Source organism: Chelonoidis abingdonii, chromosome 8, assembly GCF_003597395.2.
Source record: "Chelonoidis abingdonii isolate Lonesome George chromosome 8, CheloAbing_2.0, whole genome shotgun sequence".
In the NCBI taxonomy this organism is placed as follows: Eukaryota; Metazoa; Chordata; order Testudines; family Testudinidae; genus Chelonoidis; species Chelonoidis abingdonii.
Window position 1 is genome coordinate 57,804,464 of NC_133776.1, and position 17,777 is coordinate 57,822,240.

The 17,777-nt window shown below is 45.3% G+C and overlaps 1 protein-coding gene across 1 annotated transcript in view; it reads left to right on the forward strand.

Moving 5' to 3' along the window:
* Nucleotides 1-569: 569 nt before the first annotated feature.
* The window catches only part of MAB21L4 (mab-21 like 4), a 23,838-nt gene continuing 6,630 nt past the window's right edge, over nt 570-17,777 (forward strand). Inside the window, 6 exon segments of the mRNA XM_075068990.1 lie at nt 570-1,074; nt 7,461-7,502; nt 7,505-7,682; nt 12,711-12,864; nt 15,073-15,226; nt 16,312-16,514. Of these exon segments, the coding sequence (XP_074925091.1) occupies nt 570-1,074; nt 7,461-7,502; nt 7,505-7,682; nt 12,711-12,864; nt 15,073-15,226; nt 16,312-16,514 (1,236 nt within the window).

Sequence of the window (17,777 nt, forward strand, 5' to 3'; positions counted from 1 at the left end):
CCTCTTAGCCTAGGGAAAATTCACAAGCTAAAACAAAAGATAATCTAATACATTTCCTTACTATTACTTATAATTTGTAATCTTAGATGCTTAGTTCAGGTATGGCTTTAGGAGATGTATTTTCCCTGCCCTGGTTCCTCGCTGACCCAGAGAAAACACACAAATAGATCTCAAAACAAAAACCTTCCCACACAGATTTGAAAGTACCTTCTCCCCTTATTTGTCCTTTTGGTTAGCTACCAACCAGATTATTTGAGCTTCTGAACCCTTTACAGGTAAAGAAAAGATTTTATGCTACCCTTAGCTGTATGTTTATGACAGCCACCTTGGCAATCAATAGTTCAGAAGTATTTGGCACTCTTTCAGCTATGTAGGAGAAAAACACTGGGTTTATTAATGTCTTAAAATGTCTCTCCACTGTCTGCTTGTCCCACAGGGCACCTGCTCCCAGCCCTCTCTTCCTTTCCCCTCCCACCTGCATGCTTACCTGGCTGTACTGGGGAGGGTGTGGCTTGCACACCAAAGGAGCTCTGCAGACAGGAGGGTGTCTTTGCCCTGGCTTTGTAGCCATGGCTGTGAAGGTTTCTCATTGGCACAGCTATCAATGAGTGATACTGTCCCGTGAAGGTCAGAGAATGGAGCATTTCCAGAAGGCAGAGAACATCCTGCTGACTGTGCTAGAGAAAATCACTGCCATGGACCCTAGATTTATAACTGATTGTTCAAGAAACCTGGAAGCTTTTGAATTTGCCCTCTACACCTCAGAGGATGCAGTAACTGTGGGGGTTCCCTTGTGGATTGTGGCTGATACCCTCCTGCTGCAGGAGTGCTCCAGTAAACAGGGCCAGTCAGAGACAGTTACCAATGGGCACCATCAGATGTCAGGCTGCTGCCACCTAAGAGTGCCCAAAGAAGGAACTGGCTGGGAGAATTGGACCAGAGAGGATGGGTTCAGTGTGGTGGTCAGCGCTGAGTACAGGGTGCACATAGTGCCAGGCAAGATACTCAGGCTCCTGAAAGAGCTAATTGTCACTGGCATTGTCCACTGCAGGCACTAGTTCCTCATCAAGCCAGGTCTGTATGCCAACTGCATCCACGGGTGTGTGGGCCGGGGTGGCAGAGGGATCGCAGGGGGTTCTGTGATTTGACTAGAGGCCTGCTACCTCTCTGCTCCTGTCCCAGAAGGGGGAAGGGGACAGAGATGCAAATGGCAAGAGACAAAAAGGAAAATGAGGAGAGGCACAGAGAGAGGCTGAGAGGTGGGGGAAATGGGAAGAGGAGAAGGGGAGAGGAAGAAGATGGAACAAGTTGGAAAAGACACATCAGGTTATTCAGACTATATTATATGGTGATATGACAAGAAGGGTCTTTGATAGGTTTCAGATAGATAACGGGTCAATAAACTATATAGAAGTGATTGTTGTCACCCCAAAATGAACATAAACTGAAAGGCTGTATTCCAAACTTCCACCTATGCCAGGAAAGGGAGAAGCTATTCAGTCAGAACTGTAATCTATCAGTGAAGCACAAGCCAGAGCAATAACAGAGAAACTCAGTTCCCCTCTCATCCCAAGATGCACTGATTGGTCCACTGAGGATAGAGTGGCCCATTGATGGAGACATAAACAAGAGGTTGCCAACTTTGGATCCCAATGTCTGTCCAAACTTTGAATTAGTTAGTTACATACTCTGCAGAGTGGGGAAAAGAAGCAAACCAACAAAACCCCTAGGTTTCACCTAAAGAGGTAAATTTCTTCAATTTGTGCAATGCTCCTGACACAGGATATCTTCAGTGTTTCACTCTAGAGGTGATTGCATTTCAGTGATAGGTGAGAAAGCCCCATGGCATGGGTATAGTCTAGAGGGCTTTGGGATTCTTCAGGCGGAAAGAGCTAGATATGCCATTTGATTACAATTCACTACCACTTTGAAATAAAGTTGCTGGGTGAAATCTTGACACCAGTAAAGTCAATGAGAGTTTTGCCGCTGACTTGAAAGGGGCCAGGGTTTCCCCAGTGTAAGTAAGGATGTCCTAATAAAAGACTTCTCAATGATCAGATGACTGTTAAACTGTGGACACTGTCCTGGTCTCAGGTCTTGCTTTCTGAATTAAAAATATCACTGCTAGTGTTATGATAAAGTGACTGTGCTGAAGTTCGTCATAGGCTAGTGAGGTATTGCTGACTTCTCTGTTCTGTGAAATAGAACTACGAGTGGGACCAGTTCAAAGTGGGCTTACTATAAGCTCAGCTAAGCAGGACACTTGTTCCAGGCTACCCCCATCCCGGGCAGGGCTTGGCTGAAAACAGGGTGATTACATAAGTTTGTCAGATCAATATCAATTCCAGTCTTTCCTTAAACGGAGAATGACTCTCAGGGTACAGTTCACCTCTCTGTCTGATCCAGTGCTAACTTGAGCAACAAGTCCATCTTCTTGGGTATGACACATGCAATGTGAATGGCTGGTGGGAGCTAGCACCTGAGAGGTGGGAGTCAGTCTTGGCAGCATGTCAGCACATTGCTTTTTGAAATGCAAGCAGTAGAGAGGGAGAAGAAAGTGTTTACAGTGGGGTTCACCAGTGATATAAGCTTCCCGCAGTGCATTTAGTGTGCAATGGTGACATGGGCCTGGTTGGGCTGTAACAACAGCAAAGTCACCAGGACGCAAATCCCTCTTTGGTGACCTCCACTGCCTCTTCCTTATAAGGATTTATTTTTCAAAGAAAACAACTCAGTATCATATTCTCATTATATCCATCACAGGCATCATTAGTCATCCTCCGCCGACTCCAGGGCTATAGCCTCTTCAGCATGTGGTCATACCAGGGGGCTTGGTTTGAACCTCACCACATGTGCCTGGTGCTAAGCATTAACCAAGTGCATTTCCTCAGCAGCCTCTCCTTGGCAGTTGAACCTGCTCTTCCCTGGGTTGCCCATCTGCATCATTTTCTTTGATCTTATCTTTGTCATGCAAGGAAAGAACTCAGGATAGTGGTTCCAGATGCTGAATCAGACTCTCAAGATTCCTGTTACCAGGTTTTAGGTTTCAGAGTAGCAGCCGTGTTAGTCTGTATCTGCAAAAAGAACAGGAGCACTTGTGGCACCTTAGAGACTAACAAATTTATTTCAGCATAAGCTTTTGTGGGCTGCAGATCACTTCTTCGGGATGAATAGAATGGAACACACAGACAGAAGATATTTATACATACAGAGAACATGAAAAGGTGGAAGTATGCATACCAACTGGAAGAGGCCAATCAATTGAGACGAGCTGTCATCAGCAGGAGAAAAAAACCTTTGAAGTGATAATCAAGATGACCCATAGAAGGTGTGAGGAGGGAAACATAGGGAAATAGATTCAGTTAGTGAATTGGGTCATTACACTAATTTAATCTATTCCCCTATGTTCTCCTCACACCTTCTATGGGTCATCTCAATTATCACTTCAAAGGTTTTTTTTCTCCTGCTGATGATAGCTCATCTCAGTTGATTGGCCTCTTCCAGCTAGTATGGGTACTTCCACCTTTTCATGTTCTCTGTATGTATAAATAAAAATATCTCCTGTCTGTGTGTTCCGTTCTATGCATCTGAAGAAGTGAGCTGTAGCCCACGAAAGCTTATGCTGAAATAAATTTGTTAGTCTCTAAGGTGCCACAAGTGCTCCAGTTCTTTTTACCAGGTTTTAGGTAATCTTGGATGACCTGTGAAATAGTAATGCAGTTGTGTCTGTGTGCAGGGAGTTTTTAATGTCATTCTGGTGTAGAGTGATGGGATTCTTATTGCTGGAGGTGATGTTGTGCAGTAACACAGGGGAGGTAATGCAATCCTATCTCAGGGCTGGAGGTTCCTACATAGCTGTGCTGCAAGAAAACAGTTGTTCCACTGTAGTTTTGCATCTGGTTTAAATAAAGAATCCCACTTCCTCCTCATGTTGTTGAAGGAAAAACAAAATCTCTTGGGTCCTGCTAGGCCTTCGGAAAGGGAGGAGCACACAGCAGCCGGGGAGAACTAGAGGCAGGAAGCCTGGGGGCAGAATGGGCCTTGGGAGCACCTCCTGGGAAAGGCCAGGAGATTCACTTGGAAGCCACAGAGATGGAGCAAGCTCCTGTGGTGAACCTGGACAAAAGGGTAAGACCTCCTGGAGTCAGTCTGAGCAGGTCAGCTTGTGAGGAAGGAGCCAGGAACACACAGAGAATCTAAGGAGAGCTGGGCCTGCAGGGAGAAGGTACTGGGGGATCACTTGATACAAGAGCCAGAAGGAACTATGCAGGGTCTGGGAAAAGGCAAAGAGTCTGCAGAGGGTGAGCCCAGGCAGGGGCTGGAGAAAGGGCCTAGCAGCAGGCTGAGGCAGAAAGTGGTCCAGGAAAACATAGCTGCTTACCACCAGCACCCAGGAATGTACCGTAGAGAAGAGGGAGGGCCCAGGTTCCCCTATCAGCCACTAAGGAAGGGGCTATGAAAACCTACCTGATACAAGGGGTAAGGACTGTTGGAAGCCCTGGGGAAAAGAAGTGTAAGGAGAACTGGGCTCAGAGTTGGGGCCAGGGTTGCCACCTGTCCAGGTTTTCCCAGGATTGCCCCTTTGTTGAGGTAGCAGATATGGATGAAATGGTTCAGATGTCCCAGTTGATTGTACCTCAGAGGTGACAAGCCTGGCTGGGTCGGAGGACCTGGCATAATGTCACTGGACAGTTATTCATGGAACTCTGTTACCCTCGAAGGGGTGGGATTGAATGTTACCCAGTCAGAGGGCCAAGTCATATGATGAGGCAGACTGCTGCAAGGCTGAAGCTGCTGTTGGCAGGGGTGTTAGAGGAGGAGGGACTGCTATCTTGTGCCCAGCCGCAAGGGGTTGCCAGCCAGTGAGTCACTCTTCTACACACACCCAAACAACCATTTGTCTGTCCAACTTTCTGACTCACCAAACACCCACCTATCTGTCTAGCTAAGCATCCTTCTCCGTGTTTCCATCAACACACATTTCTGTCAGGTGCCAGCTCATGCCAAGATCCCCTTCACTCACTCGAACACTGACAAATACCGAGCTGGAATCAGTCTGGCTCACCTGGGAGTTAGTATGGTTAAAAAACAGGGGCTACAATGCTAAGAATGTGTTTAGTTTTTAGACTTTATGGAAAGCTGGTGAGCTGCTGTGTACATTAATCTTACTTATCACATCTGTATCCCATAGTGTGAGGTTATATTTGATCAGTTGTATCGTGAGCTTCTGTAACTGTGTAAATCACCAGACAGGAGAGCAACATTAATTAGTGTGAAGGGTTGATCCCAACAGAAGGTGTTACACCCTTCCCAAAAGGAAGGTCTATCAATACCAAATAGACCATTGTGGGATGTTGCAACTGGAATTTCCGTATGTACCGCCAACAAGAGGACAAAAGACTTTCCTTGTTATTGTGCATCCTTCCCATGAAGATGACTCTTCCCATCAGCTGAGCTTTGCAATGGAAAGTATGTGGGAAGAAGAGAATAAAACCCCTAACCAGAAGGGACTGATTATTTCTATGTTGCTTGGACTGTGAGGGGCAAGATATTTTTAGGGATAAGCAAGAGATCCCCAGCTGCTTATCCTGGGTTAGCCCTAAAGGACATATAGACCTTGCTGGTTAAAGAAGCTTCTATTACCTTTTGAAATTTAAGATTGTAACTCATTTGTGTGTCTTTTGTTTACCCGCTTTAACCTTGTAAATAATTTTCTTGTTTCCTTTTCATATTACTAAATCTTTATGTAGTTTATTATAGGCTAGGCTATAAGTATTGTCTTTGGTGTGAGATATAAGGTTCAACTGACCTGGGGTAAGTGACTGGTCCTTTAGGACTGGGAGTACTCTAAATATTGCTGTGATTCTTGGTATAAGAGACCAGGTATCACAAATGTATGCTCACTTGGGTGGCTAAACAGATCAGCATACCCAGGGGAACTGTCTGTTGCTCCATGTTAAGTATTGTAGTACCTGGGAAGCTCACAATTGATAATTGGTTGGTGAAATCTAAGCATAGAACTCACCACCAATTTGGGGTTTGTGCCCTGGTTCCTAACAGTTTGCGCAGAGGTTGGTACTCTTGCTCTTGAGTCATGCAGGCACCATGACAGCTACGTCCATCTCCCGACTGTATTCTTTATCACTCTGATTGCTCCTGCCTCTCTGACCCCATCACCAACATTACATCCTTGTTCTTATGCCCGGTCAAAGCCTGTCAAGGTTTTTTCCCCCACTTTGAACTTTAGGGTACAAATGTGGGGACCTGCATGGACACTTCTAAGCCTAATTACTAGCTTAGATCTGGTAACACTGCCACCACCCAAAATTCCGATGTCTGGGGCACTCTCTGTTCCCCCAAAACTTTCCCCTCTCTGGGCAGCCTTGACTGTCCCACATTTGGGAGACCAAGAGGCCGGGTTTGAATGCTCCCCTTTCTGAACAATGGACTGTGTTAAAAACAGATAGTTAAGGGTTAATGTCTTTTTTAGCTGTAAAGGGTTAAAAACCGCAGTAAACCTGGCTGACACCTGACCAGAGGACCAATAGAGGGACAAGATACTTTCAAATCTTGGTGGATAATTACTTACAAGTTTGAAACATGAAATACTGATTCAGAAAGATTTGGAGAGCCTGGATTGATGTCCTGTCCCTCTCAGTTCTGAGAGCAAACAACAACAACACAAAGAGCACAAACAAAAGACTTCCCTCCACCAAGATTTGAAAGTATCTTGTCCCTCTATTGGTCCTCTGGTCAGGTGTCAGCCAGGTTTACTGCGGTTTTTAACCCTTTACAGCTAAAAAAGACATTAACCCTTAACTATCTGTTTTTAACACAGTCCATTGTTCAGAAAGGGGAGCATTCAAACCCGGCCTCTTGGTCTCCCAAATGTGGGGACAGATACAGAAAGGGAGTGTCTGGAGCAAAACCACCTCAGTGCTACAAGCCCTGTCCCCTATCTCCTGCTCTGCACCAGTGATAAGTATCTAGGAAATGTTGACTTGCTTATTAGTTTTGGGTCCTTTTAACTAACAAACCAAGCAGCCGCTGTATGACGTCTGGAGGGGGAAGAATGAACTCACAGGTATCCAAGCAGAGATGCCAGGTTCTTCATTTCAAAACTTTTTTTAATTTTCATCCATTGATCTCATTCCAGCAGCAGCCATTGCCATGGTATGTTGCCCTTGCACATAGATGCTGAAACAAGGGGAATTCTCATTCTCTCCCAGATGGTCTTCCCTGGTATGCAGTGAAGACTGGATGATTGGATGTTAGGCATCCATCCAGGAAAGGGGTTTTATTTTAAAGAACAGGGTAAGAGCTACAAGTCTGAGAGTCCTGCTCAGCTGAACTGGAACTTGTCTTCAAGACAGGCAAGGCTTAAAGACAGGGGGAGAGAGATGAGGATGGGGAGATCTCTTACTATTGTTTTCTAAAAGCAACTTCTGCTCCTTGCCCAGGTGACCTCAGCGCTGACAGCCTAAAGGAAGAAGGTCTGCAATTGTCCTGCTAGTGTCCAGTGGCTGGAAAATGATCAGGTTCAACATTATCCCTGTGGTGCAGAGAAAACAGGGTGCTCTGAAACTCCACAGCAGACGCAGAGAAGGAGGTTTTCCAGAAGGCAGGCTGCAAAAAGTAACACAGTGGGCTGACTTCATCCCCAGCAGCTACGATCACTGGAGGTAAACACCAAGCTATGCTCCTGCCGTCCGCACCCATTCCTGAAACCTTACTGAGAGAGAGAGACAGAGGGTTTGTCTGCCATATAGATTCTTAGGGGGGATGCAGTCTTAAGCAATGGAGTATAGTTCTGTAGAATTTAAAAGAGCTAGTGAAAAATGGAGAAACAACAAGGAGTACTTGTGGCACCTTAGAAACTAACAAATTTATTTGGGCATAAGCTTCCGTGGGCTAAAACCCACTTCATCGGATGCATGGAGTGGAAAATACAGTAGGAAGATATATCTACACAGTACATGAAAAGATGGGAGTTGCGTTATCAAGCGCGGGAGGGAAGGGGTCAGTTCTAATGAGACAATTCAATTAAAGTGGGCTATTATCAACATGAGGAAAAATCACTTTTGTAGTGGTAATCAGGGTGGCCCATTTCAAACAGTTGACAAGAAGGTGCAAGTAACAGTAGACGGAAATTAGCATGGGGAAATTAGTTTTTACTTTTTGTAGTGATCCATCCACTCCCAGTCTTTATTCAGGCCTAATTTGATGGTGTCCGGTTTGCAAATTAATTGTGGTTCTGCAGTTTCTCTTTGGAGTCTGTTTTTGAAGTTTTTTTGTTGAAGAATTGCCACCTTTAGGTCTGTTATTGAGTGTCCAGGGAGGCTGAAGTGTTCTTCCACTGGTTTTTGAATGTTATAATTCTTGACATCTGATTTGTGTCTATTTATTCTTTTGGGTAGAGACTGTCCAGTTTGGCTAATGTACATAGTAAGGGGCATTGTTGGCACATGATGGCATATATCGAATTAGTAAAAGTGCAAGAGAATGAATCCCTTATGGTGTGGCTAATGTGGTTAGGTCCTATGATGGTGTTCCTTGAATAGATATGTGAACAGAGTTGGCAACGGGGTTTGTTGCAGGGATAGGTTCCTGGGTTAGTGTTTTTGTTGTGTGGTTTGTAGTTGTTGGTGAGTATTTGCTTCAGGCTGGGGGTCTGTCTGTCAACCTCCTTCCTACTGTATATTCCACTCCATGCATCTGATGAAGTGGGTTTTAGCCCACGAAAGCTTATCGCCAAATACATTTTTTAGTCTCCAAGGTACCACAGGTACTAGCTGTTTAAGCTGATACAGACTAACACAGCTACCACTCTGAAAAATGGAGGGAATGTCTTGATTCTGTAAATTTTGATGAATTTGTTTGCTGTTTTTCATCCAAATTTGAAGTTTCAGTGAAAATTTTCATCAAAATTTGAAAATGTTATGTTCAATATTTGATAAATTTCAATCAGCTCTAAATAAATTTCAGCCTTTCACTAGGAAGAAAAGTCATAATAAAATGAGGACTCTGCAATGGAGTTCAGTACCAGTGTAATACATTGTGAACCACAAGATCTATTGCTGAGTTCAGCTGCCATGCCATGCTGGCCACTCCTGGGTTCTTCTATGAAGTTGTCATGATCACTGCTAACTTCACCCTGGAGCACAGGGCAGATTCTGTTGCCTTAATGGGCTGGATCCACCAGCTTTTTCTGCCTGGGAAAGTTCTGTCTGGTAAGAATTCTGGAAGAGCATTGGCTGCACAGATGGTGCTCATTTAAAAACAGAACCGAGCACTATTTTTGAATCTGTGTTGCTATGTTCCTAATCTAGGGACGTACGAGGTGCGACTGTCCTGTGTGAAAGAGGAATCGAACCAGTTCTGTTCTTGGAGAGGCAGGGCTAAATCTGGTGTGTCTGTTACAGATCTATTACTAATTCCTCACTGGATAAAGGCAAGGGCCCAAGTCTCTAGCCCTGCTGAACAAAGGTGCTTTATTCCCCTAGGACCTCTTCTCACACCAGCCCGGAAGGACCTATAAGTGGTGCAGAAGAGGAGGAGGATGAAAGGTCTTCAGGCTTGCTCCATTGCCAGGGACCATAAACTGCTCTCTGCACCTCCTGGCACCCTTCACCTCCTGCATGCCATAGAGCTTGGGCAGATGTTTTGGGAGACACAACAGCCAGAAGGAGTTTGTACATTAAAAACAATAAATACATTGAATGTCTCCGGGGGGATCCTCTCCTGGTGGCCATTGTCAGCTCCCCAGCTGGGAGCACTGTTACTGAGCTGTTAGTGGGGGTCTCTGTTTGGGCTACTCATCCTGCTCTGTCTCCCCTGTTGCCAACCACAGGAACCCACTTCTCAGACAGGGATATTGGAGATCCACCACCAGCCAGTCTTAGTCCAGTGCCCTTTTGGGACATGAGGTCTCAGATGCCACAGAGGGGTAGGCAAGAAGTTTGGTGCCACAACGCCACCAGACTGCCTCCCCTCTGAGAGGGTGGATTTGACGTTGCACTCCATATGCTTTCTGTAAATATGCTTATAAATGTGAATATGTTGTAACTGGAATATGCTTTATGAAAAAGGTCTCTTGTAAGGTATCATTACAAAGCTTACAATGTACTGAGTGCATTCATTCTATTTGTTTGCATTTATTATTTCTGTGTCTGGAGTTAGGAGAATAAGATACACACTTGTATTACTAATGTAAACATATTAAGTGGAAGCTATTAAGGGTGCTTCAGAATCAGTGAACTATAAATGGCTCTGTTTACTTGCAAACCTTCCTGTGTATGTGTGGACCAGCCCAGGAAGAACGGAGGCCGGGGTTTCAGAGGACATGTGACCATGTCACATGATGCTGGAATCCATCTTAAATCTGGTATTTTTCCATTTAGAAGAAGGGGTTGGGGCCCAGAGAGACAAAAGATTCCCACCTTGTGCCAAAGCTGTAAAAGGAGGTGGAGCAGGACAAAGGGGTGGCCAGTCATAAGAAAACCCCTAGTTAACACCTAAGATGTCTGCTGGAACTAGCAAGGACAGTATCAGGGGAAAGGATTGGGCCCAGACTAGGAAGGAGTCTAGTCTGTGATAGAAGCTTATTGGACCATCCCTGAGGGTGAGATATTACCTCTAATCAGTTTCTTAATGTATTAGGCTTAGACTTGCTTGTTTTGTTTTATTTTGCTTTGTGACTTACTTTGTTCTGTCTGTTATTCCTTGAAAACACTTAAATTCCACTTTTCATACTTAATAAAATCACTTTTGTTTATTACTAAACCAGAGTAAGTGATTAGTAACTGCAGGAGCAAACAGTTGTGTTTATAGAGGGTCGACAATTTATGAATTTACCCTGCATAAGCTTTATACAGAGTAAAACGGATTTATTTGGGGTTTGGATACCATTGAGAGCAGGGTGTCTGGGTGCTGGAGGCAGGAAATCTACGAACTGTTTTCAGTTAAGTCGGCAGTTTTGGGGGCATGGACCAGACTGGATCTGTGTTGCAGCAGGCTAGCATGTCTGGCTCAACAAGGCAGGGTTCTGGAGTCCCAAGCTGGCAGGGAAAATGGGCTCAGAGGTCACTTCACCACATCAGATGACAGTCCCAAAGGGATCTCTGTGACCAAATCTGTCACAGTGGGATCATCCTCTGGCTAGAGTTTTGTCATGGCCAGAATTTAATTTGAGCTAGTTCTTGCCAGGGCTCTGCCCCGGCACCTCTTTTCATGCCAAGGTACAGCCTTGGCACCTCTTCTGTCAGTGGCCTTTAGTAAAGCATGAAATTCTATACTTGCATGCAAGGCATGACCTTGCACGTACAGTGTGTGAGAGGTCATGCTTCGCAGGAGTTGCCTTTTTATTTTGCTTGAGCTCCAGCACCTCTTTACAAATGAAGCACTGGGCAAGGCTGGGCCTCCCAGTTCTGAATGGTTCTGCAGTGTGAGAAGAAACACAAAGAACCGTGCTTTAAGCAGCAACTGGAGACCTCCCTGAACCAGTTAGAACTCATATTTATTAAGCTTCCTGTTGCAACCCATCCTGGTCCTCTTTGGTAAGTGTGGAGGACCAGGAACGCTGTAGCCCCTCCACATTTCCCTTTATGATAAAAGATTAAAACTTAACTTATAAACCAATGTGTGTACTCACACCACAACCCAAAATAAACTTAAATTCCTTAATGCTATTTACACATGTATGTCCCCTTATCCATTCCGTTTAAATAGCCCTGAACATTATTCTATAGATCACATCGTGGGGGGATTCTCATCAGCCTTCCAAACCTTGTTCTCACTTTGGCTGAGTTCCCGTGTGGCATTCCCTGTGGAAAGCGCAAGTTTTAGAGCCTCTCTTGTTATGCTGGGGAATACTGAGAGTGAACCCAATTGTTCTGGAGAAGTCCTTTTGGAGTCTCCACTTGGGAGGATCTGGGAGTTCCTGCTGAGTTTTGAACAGTTCCAAAAGCGAGGAGCTGTTATCTACACTTTGTTCCCTGGGCTCAGTTCAGGCAGTGCTTTCCTTCTGTGCTGAACATTGAAGTTTTATTTCTGCTGAATTTTTGTTTTGGCATTCAGTTTTCAAATTCCTTCAGGTCAGGCCACTTTGGTTTAAGTCTACATTGAACTTGTTCCGGCAGCAATTCCAGCATCAGCCAGCTCACTTCAGCAAATTAGAGATGAACAACTGAAGGATGAAATTTGCCAGAAATTGACTCATCTCTGCCAAAGAGGGTGGGGTCAAAGAAGACAACTTCCAATTGGCCTACTACCCTGTGGAAGTAGAGCAAGAACTGACAGGAATTTGAAGGGGATTTCAATTTTCTCCAAAACCCTTTTAGCAGGACCAAAGTGACGTTCACAGGGCTGATGGCCTGCTTCTGAAAGGACGGCACTTTTTTATGCACTTTTTTTATTTCAGAAAGATGCCCTCCAAAATCCATTTTAGGGACACCAAAGTATAAACAAGTGCATGGTTGAGCACAACAATTCACATAGTGACCTGATCTGAGGAGGAACCTTAACAGAGGGTGCCATGGTGCTGTAGACTTCCTTGGTCTCCATAGCTCCCTGGCATCTTCCCCTTGCTTGGAAGGGTCCAGGAGAAAGGGCAACCTGCTCATATTAATGTCGATTCAATCCATACCAGCTCTAGAAAAGCCTTGAAAAGGCAATGAGCGGTTCAGCTGCAGCCTATACATTTCTCTTGCCAGCTACTCCACCAATCGCCCTGTCATGAAGCTACTTCATACTGTGGGCATGCTGAAGGGCCACCACTTGGACAGCCTTCACCTACTGGACCAGGTCAACAGTGAGGACTAGAAAGAAGCGGGCAGGAAAGGAGGGATCACATTTAATCACTTGAAGGTATGTTTTCCTGAGAGACCAACTAGGGACACTGTACTTGTGATTGTGAATAGCTCATATTCTAGTATATGTTACCGTATTCCGACCTGAGTCACTTTGACTCTATGAGAACTGTGCACCTTACACATCTTTACTGAAAGAAACATTCTATTAACCTTGGCATATGAACCTAACAGGATGGGAATAACATAGTAAGATGTGTATTTGTACCATTGTCTTATGCTGAACAGAATGCCAGGGCTGGTTAGGTGTATCAGAATACATCACTCTCTTGTGCTCATGAGCCAGGTACATAAGCCTTAATACTACTAAAGCTAATAGTGATTCTTGTTCCACTCATGTGACAGGGTCCTGTGTTTCTAGCCCTGAAGATCTTGTGTTCTATTCCCTGTGTTCCATCTGTGATGGCTAGGGCTGCACATTTGTCATGGCTGGGAAACTGTCACAGAGAGTGTGATTTTCCTGTTCATCTGTGACTTTTCTCCATGTCTATGACACACCCCATAACAGCTGTTCCTGCAGCCGCTCCTGGTGTTGCAACATGGTGCATCTGGTTGCAGTGCTGCTCAGCTTTGGCCTACCTGACCCTCCATAATGATTGGGAGGGGGCCCAAACCTGAGCAGCACTGTGACCAGCCACATGGAACACAGGAATCGCAGGAGCTGCCACTGCTGGGGGAGTGTAAGGTGGGTTCAGTGCTGGAGGAGTGCAGGACAGGCTCACTCTCCAGCCTCCATCCCCCCAAGGACTCTCCTCTATAGTGGGCCAAGATTAGAGTTGCAGTACCAGGCCAGAGGGTGCTGCAGTGGTGGTCAGGGCCCTGTTGGTGGGGCAGTAAGGAGAGTTTGCTCTTTAAAAAAGTCAAGGAGCAGGCACTGGAAGTATAGCAACCCATGCCTTTTACTACAGTTACTGTAACTGCTCTGGGATTTTTGATAAAAAATACTGTGACAAATGTTCAGCCCTAGTGATGCTTGATACAATGAGGAATGGAACCAGGGACCTCCAGAACAAAGAGCACGAGATGAGCTAAACAGCCAAGGCTCTATAGATGGGGGTTACACATGTTGGGCTCAGACAGCAACTGCAGTGTCAATTCTTTGTGGCTACTGATTTGGTACAAGAGAATCCTACTACAGCTTGAGATGTTGCTTTTTCTATCAAGTCCCAACATGCCATTAGGAGGGTCATGCATCATGCTTTGGACAAACTTCATCTTTCAACACCTTAGGAAAGGGAAGATTGAGCTGCTGAATTTGTTTTTCACAGCCTGAGCATGCAGCAGCTGCTAACATTGCAGCCTGATGCTGAGGATGTTGTGCTAGTGACAGTACCATCTTTAATCATTTGGACATGCTCCATCTCACAGGACCGTAGCTAAGGTATTACAAGGCACCATGCTCTTGGATGTGCTTCCTTTCATGGTTGGGATACGTTCTGTCCTCCAGAACTGCGGACGGTGTTGAGGAATTTGTCCTTCAGATTTGAAGCCAGTTAATACACCACTCCACAGCAGTTTGGGGTGCCCACTTTGGGCAGTGCTAACCTTTATGACTTGTGTATGCTTCATGTTATAGCATGGTATTGGAAGGTACTAGCCATTGTGACCAGTGCTCCATTTCTCAGTATTCCAGCATGGTGATAGGGCTATGCTATGCTAATTATAGAGGCAAGAGTGTTAGTAGAGGAGTATAAACCTGCCAGTGATGGCTGGTATGGAATTGTGCCCTGGCCTTGCTGATAGTTTCAATGTGATGATGCCTCCATGTAAATTGCCACAGTAGTGCTGATTATTTTCAAGTTGCTGAATAATTTGAATCAAGCTTTCATTAGACAAAAATTAAGATACTTATTAATCTGAAGAAAGTCTTCAGAATATGAACCGAGTGTTCCTGATGTGCTGATGTCTGCTGGAGTCTGCAGCTCTGAGAGACACAACTGCACCTGTCAAGTCAATGGGATGAAAACTAAAGTCTGTCCACGTTTAAATGTCCTCATTAAGCATTTAGCTATCACAGTTACAAACATAAATAATGGGTGGAAGTTTCAACATTGCCGAGGGATTTGGATGCCCAATTCCCATTAACATTAGTGGTGCCTAAATCCCTTTGGCAGCTTTGAACATCCCAGCCATAGCTGTATAACCCCTGATAATTTGCATATTCTGTATTCTCCCTCTCTGAATAAATCCTTTCGATTTCCTCTAGATGGTGCTGCTGTGGGCCACTGAGCTGTTCCCTTCCCCTGAGGATTGGGAGGACCTGGAAGGATCAGTCTATCAGCTCTTGGTGATCCTGCTTTGTTGTTTAGCAACCAAAAATCTCCCCCACTTCCTGTATCCAGAAGAAAATCTTTTCCAAGGTGTGGCATTATGAATGTAATATAATATCTCACTGAAAGGTGAAAGGGCCAGAAAGAGTTAATTAACTCACAGACTGACCTGACACATGGCCAAACTTCAGTTACTGATTAGGAAGATATGTATATGAATAGAGTTTTGAAAAGGAGGCCTGTATTGTCAGAGGTAGAAGGGTAAATGTTTGCTCAGGTCTTGTGATATAAGCAAGCCAGTCTTGTCTATTGCTATGGCTCTGATTCAAAGATCAAAAAAGGAGTACTAATATTTAGGAAGATACTTGAGCGAAATAGTATTATTGTCTATATGTCTCTTTGAAGGTTGTGGTAATCTGTATCTGAACTGTTTAAAGGATAAATTACCCCATGCTAATTGCCATGATGTTTAGGAGAAGGAAAGTTAAGCTATTGTTTTCTCAGGCCGAAAGGCTGCAGGAAATGTATAAAAACCCTGGGACACGGTCCTTCTTCATCTCAGATCTGCTTTGGGTTTCAAGAGGGGGAAACCTTAAGCCATAAGGATTGAGATCCCCAGTCACCCTGGGGCGTCCCCTGAATATGGACATTGGATTATAACCTATGGACTATATCTAAAAGGACTTTTGGCAACTACAAGCTCATCTCTGCTGTGTATCTGAACCTCAAGAATTGAATTCAAGTCTGTATGTATATTGATCTTTCAACCAACACTCTCTCCCTTTTCTTTTTTAATAAATTTTAGCTTAGTTAATAAGAATTGGCTATTAGCATGTATTTTGGGTAAGATCTAAGTTATCATTTGACTTGGGTCTGGGGCTTGGTCCTTTGGGATCAGGAGAACCTTTTCTTTTATATGATAAGATTTTCAGTAATCATCATCATATCTGACGTGTGTCTGGATGGAGGCCTGAGGCTGGGTACTTTAAGGGAACTGCATTGTTTGGACTGCTGCGTAATCAGTGAGATAATATAGAAGCTGTTTTGTGCTGGCTTGGTAAATGTAAGTATTGGAATATCCACCAGCTTTTGGGGTTTGTCTGTCCCATTCTGTTTGCAATTCACCCTAACTGAGTGACCTCAGCTGGCACCCATGGGCAGCATCATCACACAAGGAGAGGATCTAGACCCGAGTGCTTTGTACCACAGAGTAGAGGGGTTTGCCAGCTCACCAGAGCATTTCCTCAAGTGCCATTTCACCCAAGCAGGGCAGAACAATCACCAGTGGGTAGACAATGGCATCAAGACCTGGCTGCAGCTCCCAGCTCAGGCTGGAGCCTACTGGGACACAGCCTACTTTGATGACCTGCTTAGCAAGGTAAGTCAGAATCACGCTCAACGATTCCATCAGAGTGCCGAAACAGCTGGAGGCGTGGATTCTCAGCTGTCTGTAGTATAAGCTGGACTCAGTGGGCGGGGGAAAGCTGCCAAGGAGAGAAGAAAGCTGGTTACAGCTCCCTGATTCTCTGCCAGCGAACAGAGCTGCTAACAGGGGAGTTTCAGAGGGAGTTCTGTTGGAGGAGCAGGTTTTTGTAGTTTGTGGATTGTATTGTGTAGTTAGTGAGTGTGCGTGTGTGTGGAGGCCGCTAGGGGCCGTGTGCTGGGAGAGCAGCTGAGCCCTGAGTAGGAGGAGGGGCTTCCCTGATTAGGGATCCTATATAAGTAGCCAGCCAGTCAGAGAGCGGCACAGACAGCTTCAGCGGCACAGCAGCCAGCGAACAGAGCTGCTAACAGGGGAGTTTCAGAGGGAGTTCTGTTGGAGGAGGTTGCAGGGGAGACTAAGGCAAAGGAACCAACAAGCCAGAGAAGAGTGTGGACAGTGGGGTCCCAGGACCTCGGTGCCTGCAGGGGGTCCGTGTTGTGTTGTGTGTCCTGGACCACCAGGCACGAGGCAGGGAGGACATGACTGATACAGAGGTAGCAGCAAAAGACACAATGAGGATGACTGGATGTGGAAGCTGCGGCATGTACATGATCCTGGAAGGGTTACCTGAAAAGGGTTACATCTGCATGAAGTGCCGCCTTATAGAGCTGATGGAAGAAAAGATCCAAGGCTTGGAGATGCAGGTGGAAACCTTGGTGGAGTTTAGAAGGGGGTTCGAGGAAATGATGGAACACAGACATGAAGGGGCGGAAGGGATAAGCTCAGATGTGCAGATGGAAGCAGGACCAAAGAATTCTGAGGAGGAGCTGCTAGGTGAGGAAAGCGGACGGTGGAAGCATGTGACTAAGAGAACCAGGCAGAGGAAAAGAAGAGCCAGTGAAGGAGAAATAGAACTCAGGAACACATGTGCAAAGTTGGAAAATGAAGAAGGGGCACAGCAGATGGTCGCTGAAGGAGATAGGGCAAGGAAAAAGAGAAGACCAGCTAGTCCTGCAGAAGGAAGGGAGGAGTCAATGGAGGCAACACCACATATGAGCCCCAGGAGGATTGCAAGGGTCAATAGGAATCGAGGGGACTTGCAGCCAGTGGGAGCAGGCGATGGATCAGAGAATCACAGTGTCACCAGAAAAAGGCAGGTCTACGTGATTGGAGACTCCTTACTGAGAAGAATAGACAGGCCTGTAACTAGAGCTGATC